At 52.2% G+C, this 15,417-nt stretch overlaps 1 protein-coding gene across 2 annotated transcripts; it reads right to left on the bottom strand.

Annotated features, from left to right (window-relative positions):
* Positions 1-3,372: 3,372 nt before the first annotated feature.
* Positions 3,373-13,914, bottom strand: CDK16 (cyclin dependent kinase 16). Of its 2 annotated transcripts, none has more exons than XM_017663142.3 (16): positions 13,624-13,914; positions 8,495-8,702; positions 7,793-7,926; positions 7,569-7,694; positions 7,418-7,474; positions 7,210-7,324; positions 6,445-6,539; positions 6,272-6,334; positions 5,903-6,026; positions 5,581-5,701; positions 5,361-5,458; positions 5,171-5,276; positions 5,043-5,106; positions 4,805-4,895; positions 3,715-3,792; positions 3,373-3,629 (listed from the first exon to the last, which is right to left on the bottom strand). In XM_017663142.3, the coding sequence occupies exons 1-16, from the start codon at positions 13,633-13,635 to the stop codon at positions 3,592-3,594; spliced, it is 1,530 nt and encodes a 509-aa protein (XP_017518631.2). In that variant the 5' UTR covers positions 13,636-13,914; the 3' UTR covers positions 3,373-3,591. The 2 variants fall into 2 exon arrangements, with proteins under 2 accessions (XP_017518631.2, XP_017518632.2); XM_017663143.3 differs by having other exon boundaries at positions 5,043-5,085; positions 13,624-13,650.
* Positions 13,915-15,417: the final 1,503 nt, after the last annotated feature.

Genomic DNA, 15,417 nt, shown 5'->3' with positions numbered 1-15,417 from the left:
GAGTCAGGGTAGGCAGTTGTATGGACGGTGGAGGCAGAGGTCCCCGAGGTGGACGAGGACATTGGGGGAGTGCTCAGGGACACAAAAGGGTTCCGGGTCCTTTTGGTCCCATACTGTGAGGGGACCGTGAGTCCCCAGCCTGGGAGATGCGTATTTGTTAGCCTGACCAGAATGCCTTTCCTTCAGTGCACTACCCTTCTCCATCAAAACCTAACGCAAAGAGGCCACCACAACCAGAGCGCCACCCAGGCCTGCGGGCCCCTTCCGCGCCAGAACTAGATTCTCTCGACAAACGTGTTGCAGGCAAATCAGCCCCAGGCCCTGTGTATTTGCTGGAGTTACAGCAATGATAACTAGTAAACAGTTGGCCCAGGTTAAGTACTTTATTTCAGGTAAATAGTACCCTTAGGCGGCAGATAAATATCACTGTCGCCTATGGGCAACAATAGGCCACGCTGAGGACTAGAAACGTTGATTCCCTTTGCACCAGCTAGTGCTTGGCACTTGGGAATTCTGGTTCCAGAGCTGTAACCTTAAAACACCATACCAGACATTCTTCACAGTGATCCTAGGCTTTCTACTGATTCAGGAGACTCTGTCGGGGGGGTTCACAAAGTCAAAACTATTTTCACACTTTTTATTGCTATTCTCTCTTGCATATGCGATGGAATTTTCCAGAGGCTACACAAGCAAAAGTTCTTTGGACGTCCTCAATTTTTAAGCATATAAAGGGATCCTAACTCCAAAAGTTTGAGAACCATTGCACTAGACCAGGATTTCTCAACCTAGACACTATTGACGTTTCTCTTGTGGGAAGCACTGTAGGATATTTGTCTGCATCCCTGGCTTCTACCCATTACATACCAGTTTTCAGTTAACCTCTGCAGGGCAGGGGCTGTCTTTATTACCGTGATTCTAGCCCCTAGCCCAGACCTGGCACAATAGACGGGTCACAACTCAGTTGTGTAAACCGAGGGAAAGGTGCAGCGCTTTCACCTGCGGGTCCCCCCAAAGGGGCACTTGTGTCTGGCACATGGCAGATAGACACTCGATTTAATCTTGTCACTTTCTGAATCGACTCTCCCTCCCCATTTATGTGGGCAGTCTCCTTACAACCCAACAAGAGGCCTCCCTCCCTAGGCCTAGACTTGGTTTGGTTTCTCCACTTCCAAGGCCAACCTCCACCCACACCAATGACCCGACCACTTCCCAGAGCAGTTGAGTGAATTCTAGCCCTTCTATTGTCCAGCCTGGCAATCTCATCCCCCTTTGCAAGGTCTTCATGTTCCCAGCCTCCCTCGCTGCCAGAGGTGGCCATAACAATCTTGTTTCTAGCCAAGGGATGGCACAGGAAGTCCACTGAGGAGCTAGTGAAAGGTTTTGGCCTGTTACAAGCAGACAGGGCATTCTATTTGCCATGCTTATTTACCCATCTCTGGGGACATGCAGCCATCATGGGACCATAAGGCTGCAAGCTATCACCAAAGTGCTTGCAAGGACACAGTGGAATGATGTGACGTCCCTACACCACGACTGCACTTCAGTAACCAGCCACTTAGTTAGGCTTGCCATTACCCACAGCATTTGCTTGGTACCACCCAGACCCCCTCTTCTGCCTGAGGTCTATCCTTAGCTTTGCCTAAGATAGTGGGACAGGGCCTAGAATTTCCAGAATAAAGGAAATCAAAGCCTTGACTATCCTCACACCTGAGGCCATGTCTCAGGCTGTGCCACCTCATGTCTGGCCTCTCACAAATTATTGCATCCTTCCCAGGGTCATCTCACCCATGCCCATGGATTCCATTACTTCCTAGACACTAGTAATCCAAACCTGCAGTTCCACCGAAGGCCCCACTCCAGAAATCAATCCACATATGAAAGGATTCCACTACCTACTCAGTGGTCTAAAACCTACCCTCTTCTCATAATCCCTAACTGGCCTGCCTCAGGGTGTTCCAATCAGACATATTAGTCCTGCGGGTCCTCTCTGCCTCACCTCCCCACCTGGTTTTATTGGGCCTTTCAAGTATCTTTCAAACAGCCTCTCTACACACATCTCCATCTTCTATCTGGACTCCTCATATTCTTGGGTAAATGTAACTCCTCTCTGCTTCTTAGCCCCTCTATTCAGCCTGCCCTGCCAGCTTCAACTAGATGTTCCACCATTTCATGTGCAGCCCCTCAGATGCCTTTTTCATAGTTGAAACATGTCCCTGGATCACTCCCAGTGCTCTTCTAGATAATGGGGACAAGGTATGAATTCTCCAAGGTCCCAGTACTCACCCTGGGTGGATCCCACCCCCACCCCTGCAGGGATTTGGAATCAGGTTTTTCACTTTAGACTTTTTAATATTTTATACAGCGATTATGGTGCATTCAGGAATGCAACCCCCCCCCCAAACCCCTCTAGGAGGGCCCCCACCCCATTTGAGGGCCTCAAGGTTTAGAGTGGCAGAAGGGGAGGTAACCATCCACCTGGGACTGACCCCAGAGACTGTCCCTGCCCTGCCTCACCCTTCCCTGGGGGCTAGGGGGTAAGGCCTGGGCACAACACCCCTCTGCCCCTACTTGTGCACATATAAACACTATGGCTCCTTGCTGAGTTGGTCAGTTCCTGGCAGGGCCCCTACTCAACAGCACCAAGTGGGATGGGGGCAGAAGGGCTGGGCAAGGGAGACCCTGAGAAGGAAGGAGGCCCCAGCTATGGGACTGCAGGAGGACAAGAGTGGGGACACCCCACCCTATCCATCTCCCAGAGTGTCTCCGGTAGTTCCCAGGTCCCCCTGTGGCTAGGGATGGCAGGAGGGGGTAGGAAGGCAAGTGGTCTAGGCATGCTTTCCCTCAGCCAACCCTAGGATCTGGTAATGGTCAGGGGTCTCAATAGGGGCTGTGTCCCTGGCCCTGGAAAGGCTGGGAGCGGGGCTTCATTGCACAAAATACTGTGGGAGGGCCACACATAGTGGGTGGGACCCAGCCAGTCTGTATACAGAGATATTGCATTTAAAAAATGAAAACTGCATTTAAAATTATTAAAAAACAATGAAACAAACCCCCAAAAAAGGCCCACAGAACATGAGGCAGGTGGGGCAGGCAGGAAAGCAGGCAGGGGAAACCTCAGACCCAAGGCATCGCACATCTTGTCTGAATCAAGATCCCCAGCCTGGGCTAGCTCCAGACCCCTGGCTGACCGTGGGATAGTGGTCCTGGGGGAGAGTATGAGGGGGAGGGGTATAGGCCTAGCCTCAGTGTGGGAGGCTGGCACGGCCATGCTGTCTGCTGGCAACTACCAAAACAGAGACAGACAGACAGACAGACAGACAGACAGACAGACAGACAAACAAACAAACAAACAAACAAACAAACAAACCAGGCGAAAGAGCCATGAGAGCTTTGTTAGCACCCAGCAAGACAGGCTAATGGGTGGGTTGACAGGCCAATGATTGGGTGTTCAGACAGGCAGCAGGGAACACATGGGCAGGCAAGCATGAGTCAGGCAGGTAGGCAGCAGCAAGCAAGGACGCAGTTGGGGGCTGCCCTGTGAGGGGTGTGGCATCCCTCCAGCTGCTGCCTGCTGGGGCCTCGGTCTGTGGCTTAAAACTCGGTGTCCACCACGCGGAAAGCTGGCCTGCCTGCAGGGGAAAGCAGAGCAGATGGCTGTTGGTGGGCAAGCAGGAAGGTTGACAGGGCAGGGAAGAGGGTGAGGGCCACACTTACCTGAGTCAGGCATCGTCGAAGACCGAAGGCTGGCCTCCTTTTGTAGCTGGATCTCCTTTAGTGCAAATATGGAAGTAGCTGTGTGTGGAGGAGAGACAGAAGTGATAATGACCCATGTGGCCACCTAGGACCATCTCCCATATGGCCCCATTGGGAGAATTAGAAAAAGTTGCCTTTGCTTTGAGAGGCTTGACTTGCATCTGTCAAATAATCCCACACACAAACCAGCTACAGCTAGGAAAACTGGAATATGGACTATTACATGACACCAAGAAATCATTAATTTTGTAAAGCATGATAACAGTATTGCAGTTATCACCTGTATATGGGATTTCAGTTAGAGTAATCCAATGGGAAGATAGGGGAAGTGGACCAATATATTTTAGGTGGGATAATGATGTTGTTATGTTTTAAAAAATACTTTAGAGATGCATGCTAAAGTTACTTATAGATGATACATCCAGGATTTGATTCAAAATAATCAGAGGGAATATATATAGATAAAACCATATTGGTCATGAGCTGATGACTTGTTAGAGTACTTGGTGACTGATTATATTATTTAATTCATATTTAAACATTTTTAAAAGTCAGATATAAAGAGAGAACACCCTGTGTGACTTTACTTCTGTAGAATATAACAACAGGGAAAACTTAATCTGTGCTGTTAGAAGTCAAACTAGTGGTAACCCTTGGGGAGGGGCTGGGAATAACTGAAGGATGGGAGAGGGCACTCTATGGGAGCTTCTCACTTCCTATCTCTTGGCCTGTATGCCAGTTACATGGGTGTGTTCCATTTGTGAAAATCCACTGTAGTGTATACTTATGATTTGTGCATTTCTCAGTGTATAGTCAAAAGGAAACCTTTACAAGTGATGCTGCATCTGTTTTTATGTGTGTTTAAAAATTTCCATGAAAAGTAAAAATAACTGAAAACTAAGTAATTTTTTTTGTAATAAACACATTACACATGTGAACAAGGACAAACACACACACACAGCCAGAGCCCTACACAACTTACCCAGTTGTCTGCCATAGCCCTGTTCCCCACAGTCCCCCAATGACTGGCCCATTTCCCAGCTCCACTCACTGTCAGGAAGTTTATGGATCCGCTCCCCCAGACTGAGGAAGAATGGATGTTTCATGGCATCCTCTGCAGAGATCCGATTGCGACCTTCAAACTGAGTTGGGGGGCAGGAGAGTGGGTGGAGTAGTGATACCTTCAACCAGCAGGCTTTCTTCCCCACCCCAGACCCTAGTCCTGGACCTCCCTGTTTCCCCACACCCTTGCCCCTCTGCCCTGGGCTGGCCCAGGAAGGTGGTCTCACCTGCAACAGCCTGGTGAGGAGGTCAGCCCCATCACTGTCAAGTCTACCACAAGGACAGGGGAACCTGCTTTAAATTGAGTTTGGGCACTCTGGCCCCTAAGACCCACCCACCTACCCACCAGCCTCACCGGGGTGCATGGCTCAAAAGGGCCTCAGCACGGTATTTGGGATAGTTGTATGTCTTGAACTCTTCGTTGGACAGAATGCCTGGCCATGTCTCCTCAGTTGGGGTTCCTGACAGGGAAGAGGAATTACCCCAAGCATCTCACAGGAACTCCCTGTGAACCCCCATAGCTCCTAAGGTTTACGCCTCCTCACCTAAGATGCGGAAGATGAAGTGCAGCTGTTCCTCCACTGTGGAGCCTGGGAAGAGGGGCCGACCTGTGGCCATCTCATAGAAGATGCAGCCCACACCCCTGGGCAGGGAGGGCATGGTGAATAGGGAGGCAGCTGGCTGACTGGCCGTTGTGACCAAGCCACCCACTTGAGCACATGGCCCCTGCCACACTTCCACCCATCCTCACCACATGTTCCTCACCACATGTCAATCTGAGTGGAGTAGTCCGTGGACCCAAGCAGGATGTCAGGGGGCCGGTACCATAGCGTCACCACCTCATTAGAATAGGTCTTTGTTGGAATGGACTTGGCCCGTGCCAGGCCTGGTAGGTGCAAAGAAGGGGCAGCTGGAGTTGAGGAGGTTCTGGGCAGTCTTGGGGAAGAGTGCAGTTGGGACTGAGGGTGTTCTAATAAGCAAAGCCTGATGAGGCTGAAGATGGTTGAGACTAGGTGTAAGGGGGAAGGAGGAGGCTGGGAGAGTAAAGCTGGAGGATCACTGGGAAGAAAAGGGAGGCCAGGGGTACCAAAGTCAGCCAGCTTGAGTTCTCCTCTCTCATTGATGAGCAGGTTCTGGGGCTTGAGGTCTCGGTGTAGCACCTTCTGCCGGTGGCAGTAGGCCAGGCCACGGAGCAGCTGGAACAGGAACAGCTGAGGACCCAGGAACAGCAGGCAGAGGTCAAAGAATATCCAGTAGCCTGACCCCCAGCAGGCACTGCTCCCCGTCCCAAACACAGAGCCCAGAACCTTGTCATACAAAAAGGACAGGTCCCCACTGCCCTCCAAGAGCTCCCAGCAATAAAGCCAAATGGGAAAAGTCTGTTTCTGGGAGATTTGTGGGGTGGAGTGGGTGAGGGGGGTCCCCCTTGTGTCCCTGCTTACTGCCCCACACCCACTTTCACATTGTGCATGTTGATGACGTTCCCACAGTCATCCAGGTACTGCTTCAGGTCCTTGTCCTGAGAAGAGCAGAGGTAGAGAAAAAAAAGAATCACGTCCTGTGGCTCCTGGACATCTCTCCACTAGACACTATCCCCACCCCCTGGAACCCAATGCTACCCAACCTTACCAGGTACTCAAAGACAAGGGTGAGGGACTTCTCCGTGTGGATAATATCATGTAGTGTGACGATATTGGCATGTTTGAGGTCCTTGAGCAGGGACACTGCAAGGAGCATGAAGGTGGGACAGGAGAAGAGTCAGGGCCCTACCTTCAGGACAGAGGTGAGGACAAGGACCAGGCAGGGATGAGCCAGGGTTTCCTTCTTTCCCTGTGAAGTCTGGGGTAGTGGCATACAGCAACTAGCTGTACCCTAACTGATGCCAGGAAAGTGTCCCCCATGTCCCAGTTGTGGCAACTAAGGCTCAGAGAAGGGTATAAAGCTGCAACCCCAGGCTTATGTGACATTGGTTTTCAACCACCTGCTTGTGATTTCTGGAAAGGGGCCTTGCTCCAACCATTAGTACACAGGCATGCAGCTCCGTGTGAAACTGAGTTTGTAGACTCAATTCCTATGCAAATCAAATTCATTCCATGTGATATTCTGACTAGAAACTATTGTGTCAAGTAAATTGGTCAACACTGCCAGATGTGCTCTCAGAACCAAAGCAAGCACCCAGCTTTCCAATTCATCTGCCTCTTCTCCCAACAGGAATGGGTTACTGATCACCTTATTACCTAGATATGTGGGTGAAGGGCACTTTCTCATGAAGCCCAGAGTATCATAAGGGAAGTCCCAGAACCCTCAGTCTCTGTTCTCAATATGGAGCATGTGTGTGTGCATGCCAAGAGAAGAGCCTGGGAAGCCTGGGGCAGCCTTCCTAGATGTCTGTACCTTCCCGGATGGCAGTGCAGGGTGCCCCCTCTTCATGTTCCAGTCTGATCTCCTTAAGTGCCACAAGGTTGTCTGTGAGCTTGCTTTTGCCTTTGTAGACAGTGGCATAGGTTCCCTGGGATTTGAGGAAGAGTGACAGGAGAGGAGTTTGAGGCTGCTGGGAGTTCCTACTGACTCCCACACCCTGGGCCTCATGGTTGTCCCTCACCTCGCCCAGCTTGTCCAGCTTGATGTAGGTCTCCAGTTTCCCAAAGCCAATCTCGGACTGTGAGGTAAAGGAAGAAGTTTGAAGCAGGCTCAGGGGAGGAGACTGCTGGGGAGAAGAGGAGGAGGAGAGGTCAGGAACAGAAGGTGCTCACCAGGCTGACACGGCGGAGGCGGCGGCTGAGGGGCTTGTCAAAGATGGGGCTATTGAGGGTCAGCTTCTCAAGGTAGCCCTCAGGCAGCCGGATGTCAGCTGGTAGTGACAAGCGCTTGTTGATGTCCTAGCAGGCAAGAGAGGGGAGCAGGACCATGAGCTCCACTTCCCTAGGTCCAACTCTCTTTCCCAGCCCCACCACCTCCTGGACAAGGAATCAAGCACCTCAGTGGAGATCTTGCGCGGGGGATGGTTGCGCATGCGGACCCTCACTGGTGACTGCACCTCATCCGAGGACGTGGCTGATGCCTGGTCACTTTCCCCATCAGACCCCATCTTCAAGTCCTCATGTACAATCTCTGGTAGGGAGGACAGGGGGAGGGCAGGCCAGGTAGGGTCAGGAGCCCCAGGACACCCCATCCCCCCCACAATACATCCCCCCTTCATGATAACACATGTGCACAAGACCCGTGAAGCAGCCTGGAGTCCCTCAGGGAGAGGGAGACAAGACCCATGGAGGTTCAAACAGGTCAGGACAAGTTGAACTGTGAGGGTCGGGGATGGGGCAGCAATGCAGCACCCGCTCCAGAGGTGTGCCGACACTGCAGCTGACAGGGGCCAGGGGACAGGCGGGGGTAGAGGTAGCTAAAGGCCCTGGGAAAACAGGCACCAGGAGGCCTGAGGGGGTCCACTGCAGAGAATGGTAGAAGAGCAAAGGGGGGTCTGGGGCAGCTGCAGCAGGCAGCGCACCCTTCTTCCCCAAGGCCTGGGCACAAAGCCAAGGAAAGGGGCACAGATGGAGAGAGGATGGTAGAGAAAGGGGAAAAATGGAGAAAGGAAAATGGCAATATACAAGTCTAAGAGGAAGTTAGCTAGGAGGCAGCGCCTGGGGACCAGCCTGGGGGTGGGAGTGGTCAGTGGACCCACCTGGTGCAGAGCTCAGTGGGCCACGTCCAGGGCGAGGTTCCCCAGGGGCAGCACGTGTGGGAGCCTCTCCAAGGTCACTGCCTCCGCCCCTGCCACTCTCATCCAGGCTTATCTGTTCAGGGGCACCATTGGTCTTATCTATACCTCGGCCCCCTCGGAGTGTCATTGACAGCTGCCGTTTGATCTTCTTCATCCGATCCATGGCGACCTGAGCAGAGGGTATGGATGGGAATGGTTGTCACATTTGCAGTTACCTGACCACTATGGGCCCCCTAAAACCAATGATGACCTAGTGAGGCACACCAACACGAACTTCTGCTAGTACCCACCCAACCTCTCTGAAGCCCTGGAACCACTCAGGATTCCTGAAAACTAGGCATGGATGGGGCCTCTTGTTGGTGTCTGCCCACCTATGGCCAGCCCCAGGGGACCCTGCTCCTAAGTAGCCCATTTGGGTACCGAGGCTTGGGTAGCTGGCTGAGGGCAAGGGCCCAACTGATGGAGTGTTGGCCTCTACTGGGGCAGCCTTGCTGTGGGAGCAGAGGGCGCCATAGCAGGCATTCTCGGGTGCAGCGGCAGTGATGGACCCAGCCACTGGTAGAGCCCAGGATCGCAGGACCATAGACATGGCCCTGGGCATGTCTATAGAATGGCATGTTCTGCTGGCACCAGCCCCACATTTACCTCCAACTGCCAAGGCAGAATGCTCCCTGCAGCCACAGGACCCTCCCCTCCCCAGCAGCAACCATCACCATGGTGACTAGTGGACTACCCCACTGGTTTTCCTTGGTAGGGGGAGTTGGGGGTGGGGGGCTACCCAGACCCAACCACTAGGTAGGTATGTGGGGGGACCTTATGTACACCAGCTGTTCTGAGGGCTGCTGGAAAGGTTCAATCAGGTTGGGACCTACAGGGTCCCACTCAGATTTTTACAAGCCATATCATACTTCTCCTCTGCTTCAGAATGTACCACATCTCCCTTATTACCCCAAATAAATGTCCCAGTTCTCAATGTGGCTCACAAGATATTGCCTCATTCACCCATTACCACTCTAGACTCACCTCCCCTTGGATCATTGCTAGCTGCTGTCCTGCAACCTCACACAGCAGTTCCACCTCAGGGCCTTTGTATTGGCTGTTCCTGCTACCTGGAATACCCTATGCCCAGATTTCAAAGTAGCTCACTCCCTCACCCCTTCAGGCCATTGCTCAAATATCATTCTTTCCACAAATGACCCTACTTATAATTACAACCATCCTGAGCTCCCTCATCTTGCCAATCATTCCCCCAGCTCTCATCACCTCCTCAGAAATGACACCATCTACTTATTGGTTTCTTTATCCTTTACTATCGTTTACAACCCTCACTGACACCACTAGATCAGTTCTGTCAGGATAGATTTATCTGTTTAGGTCATGGCTATATCCTGAGGGCCAGGAACCATGCCTGACACAGAGCAGATGCTCAAAAAGTGATTATGACAGAAATCCATGAGTCAGGGGGCTGAGGGCCTAAGACCAACCTCTAGCAGGGTGAGCAAGGTGAGTCCCTGCTACTCATGAACAGTCCCAGACAAGGTGGCCCAGGGATGCAGGCATCAGCAGGAAGATGACCTAGATGGGGCTGCTATAGGGAATGGGGCCACCAAAAGGCTTAGGCCGGCCTTCTGCTTCCTCCTGGGCTCTGGGCCAGCAAGGAGGGGGAAAGATCTGGCCCAGGAACCATCTGGATTCACAGCAGGGCCTAAGATGGCACTGGGTCCAGGGAAGTGGAACAAGATAGGAGGTGGAGGAAGAGGCTGAGGCTGGATTTGAGAGAAATGGGTCATCTGTTATCTTGAAATCAGGTGCTTACCCCAGCAGTCCCCATACCCTGCTTCAGCCTACCCAAACTCACCAACCCCAGGAGGGGCAGAAGGGCCAGCCTAGCAGAAAGATCTCAGTAAGGAGCATGAGGTCCATCCAGAGAATCCAGAGTAACAACAAAAAAATCCCAATCCAGAAGGCTGAACGGTGGACCAAAGGCTGAAGAAGGTGAAGCATGGCCAGTCCCCAAAGACTATCTCGTGTCAGTATGGCACAGATAACCAGTCTGTGGCAGGGAACAGAGGATCTGGCAGTGGGGCAAGGGGGTGCTATTAGTAGGGCTGGATGATGAGGCAGCCAGAAGGAGTCATAGGCACATGACCTCTGAGAAGACCAAGGACTAGACATGTTACAGAGTTCAGATCTCAGGGAGTTTTAGGAAGATGGGGTACGAAATATGTGTATTATGCAATACCCCCCAGCAGGGCAGCCCTGGGCCGGACCCTGTGAACAGAGACACTTGAACATTAACATGCAGTATAAGTTTTAAATATTATTTTATCAGCTTTCTGAGCTTTTTCAGTTTCAGAATAATAAAGGAGAGAACAAGAAACTGAATACACGTTATGTGGTGGGGACTTGATGATGGGGGGAGTCTAGTAACCATAATGTTGCTCATGTAATTGTAGATTAATGATATTTATGTATGTATATACATAAATAAAAGAAACTGAATATACAACTCCACTCAAAAAAGGGCACACATACTTCCTGATGCCCCAGGACACACACCCATCCTCAGAATACTCTCACACCCAAGGACACTCATCACCTCACACCACACTGACCACTGAGGATACAGCCAGCACACTCTACTAACTCCCACAGAAACACACCATCCTCAACCTGTCCAGACCCCATAAACACACACACATGAGACCCAGAGTGTCCTGCTTCCTTCAGTTATACACTGGACCATCAAGAAGGCCTCTCTACATTTTAACTGTTATCCCTGACTGCCATTTCCCCATTTATCTCTAACCCCATCAGCACACATAGCTCCAAAAGAGCACTGAACTCTCTGTTCATGTACACTCAGGTCCCTCAAACTTAACTCTTACCACCACACTGTTGGGCCTCTCCCAGGCTCAGCTGCCTGTTAAGCTTCTCCACAGCCCTCACCCCCTGATTAACACAGTTCCCTCTACATGACTCTCACCCCTATTAATATGCACTCAGGACCCTTTACAGCTGACCCACATTACATCAGCACTCAATGGATCTTCACACTGCCCTCAAAATTAACCATACAGATCCCTCACCTGACTGCACCCACTCTCAGAACCCTTCACTGCTGTGACCATCATTACCACGTTAGCACACACTGGGCCTCACACAGGGCCTCCGTATTATCACACCCTGAACTCTTCTTACTCAGCCCTATTCCTCAAGGACGGATGGACGGACACACACACACACACACTGTTCCATAATGGCCTGACCCTCATTAGCACATACAGGTCTTCATTCAGCCTGGAGACCCATTAGCACACACACTTCTATACAGCCCTCCATAGCTTAGACCTTCACATATTCCTGTCCTTTATTTCTCTTTGCTTCCACTTTTTTCCACAGCTATAAGCCCTGTTGGTTCACATCTGGATCCCTTCACAGCCCTGATCCTTATTGCACCCTAGATCCCTTCCACAGCTCCACGCCGCCCCCCCCACTGTTAGCACTTCCTGGAACCTCAACACAACCCAGTCCCCCATGGACACAAGCACACACAGTCTTTACAATGTTCTGACACTCATTAGCATATTCCAGACCTCATGGAGCTTGGACTCTCCCCCCATTGGTACACTTTTAAGCACCTTCATGGCTCTAAACCTGTATTAGCAGTCACTAGAACTTCACATATTACCCTGTCTCTTCTTAGCAGGTGCCAGAGTTTCACAACCCCTGTCCTCATGGACACACATCTCACACCATATAGATCCTTAATATACTGAACCTCTTACAGTGCTAAGACACTTCCCTCATCACTGCCCCCACCCCCAAATACATATCCACAACTTCTGATATCTGTTAGCGCAGGTTCAGGTCTTCACCACTCTGTCCCCATTAGCATATACTGGACCTCATACTATCCAGACCTTAATTACCACATGCGCATACCCTCTACAACTATGACCCCCGTTAGCACATCTCAACACTTGGGTTATTCCACTACCCGGCCTTCCACAAGCACACTCTGGACCCTCACAGGCTGTAGCCAGTCCCTCGTGGACAAATACACAATATTAAGACCATCCTGACCGTCAATACCACACACAGGGCCTCAGAGCACTGATCCTATTAGCATACCTTCTGGTATCTCCACCACCTTATCCCCCATTCACAAACATACACAGGGCTTCTACACAGCTACAACCCCATTTTCTATCTCAGCACTCTTCGGACATCCTCTCCCCTATATACACGCTCGGGTGTCTCCACCGCCCCCCACCCCATCCTCCATTAGCACATACTGGGCCTCAAATCATACACCGCGGTAAGACTTATTTCATGCTTCCATTCCTCCACAGCTCAGGCTACCATTAGTAAACCTCGAGTATTCCAGCAATCTGCCACCCATTCCCACACCCTTTGGTCGTTCGATCACCCTGCTCTCCACTAACCACCACTTTGCTTCCCACCCCAGCTCCCAGACTGGACCTAGGGCGGGGCCAAGGTCAGGAAGGCACCGAATGACAACCCCCCACCGCCCAGTGCATTCTGGGAAATTCGCTGGGGGAAGGGGGGACATGCCAGCGGTGCAGCCTGAGTTGGTTCTGTAGGTGAAGGGCAGCCCCCACCCCACATCTCAGGGACGCGCTCACCGGCGGGGGCGCGCGAGAAACCTCAGCGCCGCGGGGCCGGCGCGGCGGCGCCTGGGGCGGCGGCCTGGGCTGAGGCCGCGCGACCTCCTTCTCCTCCTGTTCGCCGCAGGCGCCCGTCCCAGTAGTCTTCTGCCATGGCTGCTGGGCCCGGGCCGCCGCCGGCTGAGGAGGAGGAGGCGGCGGCGGCGGCGGTGGCTGAGGCGGAGGCGGCGTCCCGCTCAGCCAGCCATGAGCTTGGCCGATGCAGGCGATGCCCCCGGACTCGCTGGCGCCGGCTAGAATCCGAGAGCTCACGGCGGCTCGCGGCTCAGAGCCGACTGCTCGCGGAGACGCGGCCGATCCCAGGGCCGAACAGCTAACAGCACAACTGCCGCGCGTGCCGCATTCTACGCATGCGCACGCACGCGCTGGAAAGGGTGAAGTGGGAAGGAGGGGACTCACCTCGGACTGCATGTACCAAAAGACCCGTCCACAGCGGGAGGGGGCGCGGCCATTGCGCGCCCACCGGGAAACGTGATGCAGCCCTGGAAAGCGCCAGGGAGAAATACAGAGGTTGTTTAGTACTCAGTTCCGATGTTGTTATAAGTTTGCTAGCGCCGAAGTGGGCAGCAGCCAGTAACCAGCGTTGCCAGTCACCACTCTCTCCCCCTACTCGGTCTCACTTGGTACATCCCCATGATGACAAACGGGACTTTTGCAAGGAAGAAAAAGATGAGTCAGTCAGTCCCTAGCCCCCTGAGGTGCCTCGGAAAGCAAGAATTTTAAAGGTTCGCGAGCAGATGACTTTTCTGGTAAAGGCGGCTTGGAGAATTTTTGGCCTTTACCACCTTAGAGAGAACAGCGCTTAGCCCCACCCAGCAGCTGTCCTCCACTCCACGAGCTCATTTCCACTGTGAACGCGTGCGGCCCCGCCCGTTGAAGTCGCTCAGCCAATCGGATTTGCCTCCTGGGGCGAGGCAAAGCAATAATTAAGGGCGTGGCTAGGCTGAAGAGGCGTGATTTCACTCCGTACCGCCCCCCGCAACCCCGTCTCTGCCAGGTTTTCGTTGGCCTTCACCGCCGGGGAGCAGGCCTGTCTTTCTGTTCTGTGCTCCTCTCTCGCTGTAGGCCGATGTTTCCGCAAGGTGACTGGTCAAAAAAGCGTCCACTCGCCTTGCATCCCGCTTCTAACTCCTCCCATCTTCCTCAGTGAGGTTTACAGGGTGGAGGCTATGTCGAGAGAAGGCGGACCTTTAATAGGGCGAGTGCGTTACTGCGCATGTTTGGAACTTTGGTAGAGAGGAGGTTTCTTCAGCCTTACAGAACGATTTGTGTATTCACCCCATATTGGGTTCTTCTGCCACCATTCAACTACCTCTTCTTACCCGCCAGAGCTCCGCCCATGGCTTCCCCGGCTCTGCGGTTTTCTGTTGCATTTATGGGGCGCCTCTTGTGTGTCAAGCACTGCCAGGTAGACCTAACCCTTTAACCCCTCTACCTGGAAAACTCTTAGCCCAGCTCAACTGGTGACAGGCTTCAGCAAGGCTTGTGAGACATCTTCACTTTGCACTCCAGTCCAAAGCCAGCTTCCCCGCCTCTTCTGCGGTTCCCTTGAAGGGGGCCTTGGTCTCACCAGTGCTTTCGGGAAGGCTCATAGTAGCAAGGATTTACTGGAGCACGGTGGAAGTGCGAATACGTGAGACAAAATGTCCCCGCAGACTACAAGGTCAGGTCCAGCACGTCTCTGACCCCATCTTTTTTACCCTTCTTCCTCTCACTGTGCTCCAGCCATACTAGCCGCCCTCTAGCTTTTCCTGAATAAAACAGGCACAATCCAACCTCAGGAACCTTGCACTTGCTGTTGCCTTTATCTGAAACGCTCTTCCCCTAGATATTCACATGCCTCATCCCTTCGCTTCTTCCAGTCCTTTCTTCAGGTCACCGTCATGAATCCTTCCCTGACTACCCTATTTAAAAATGCCTGTCTGCACCATCGTTCCAGATCCTGCACCTGGCTCTACAAACATTTTAATTACTGAGCAACTGCTAACATACAATTTATTTACTGTTTTTTGTCTCTTCTGAGTTTCACACTATCTGAACACAAACCCCACCCTCCAGGGACAGGAATCTTCTTAATCCATTGCTGTCTCCAATGCCTAGAGCAGTGCCCAGCATACAGTAAACACTCAACAAATGTTGAATACTTAATGACAAATAGTTCTAGGCAGAGACAAGAGGAGACAACCTCTTCCC

This window comes from Manis javanica, chromosome X (genome assembly GCF_040802235.1).
Source record: "Manis javanica isolate MJ-LG chromosome X, MJ_LKY, whole genome shotgun sequence".
Taxonomy (NCBI): domain Eukaryota; kingdom Metazoa; phylum Chordata; class Mammalia; order Pholidota; family Manidae; genus Manis; species Manis javanica.
This window is presented reverse-complemented; position numbering and strand designations above follow the sequence as displayed.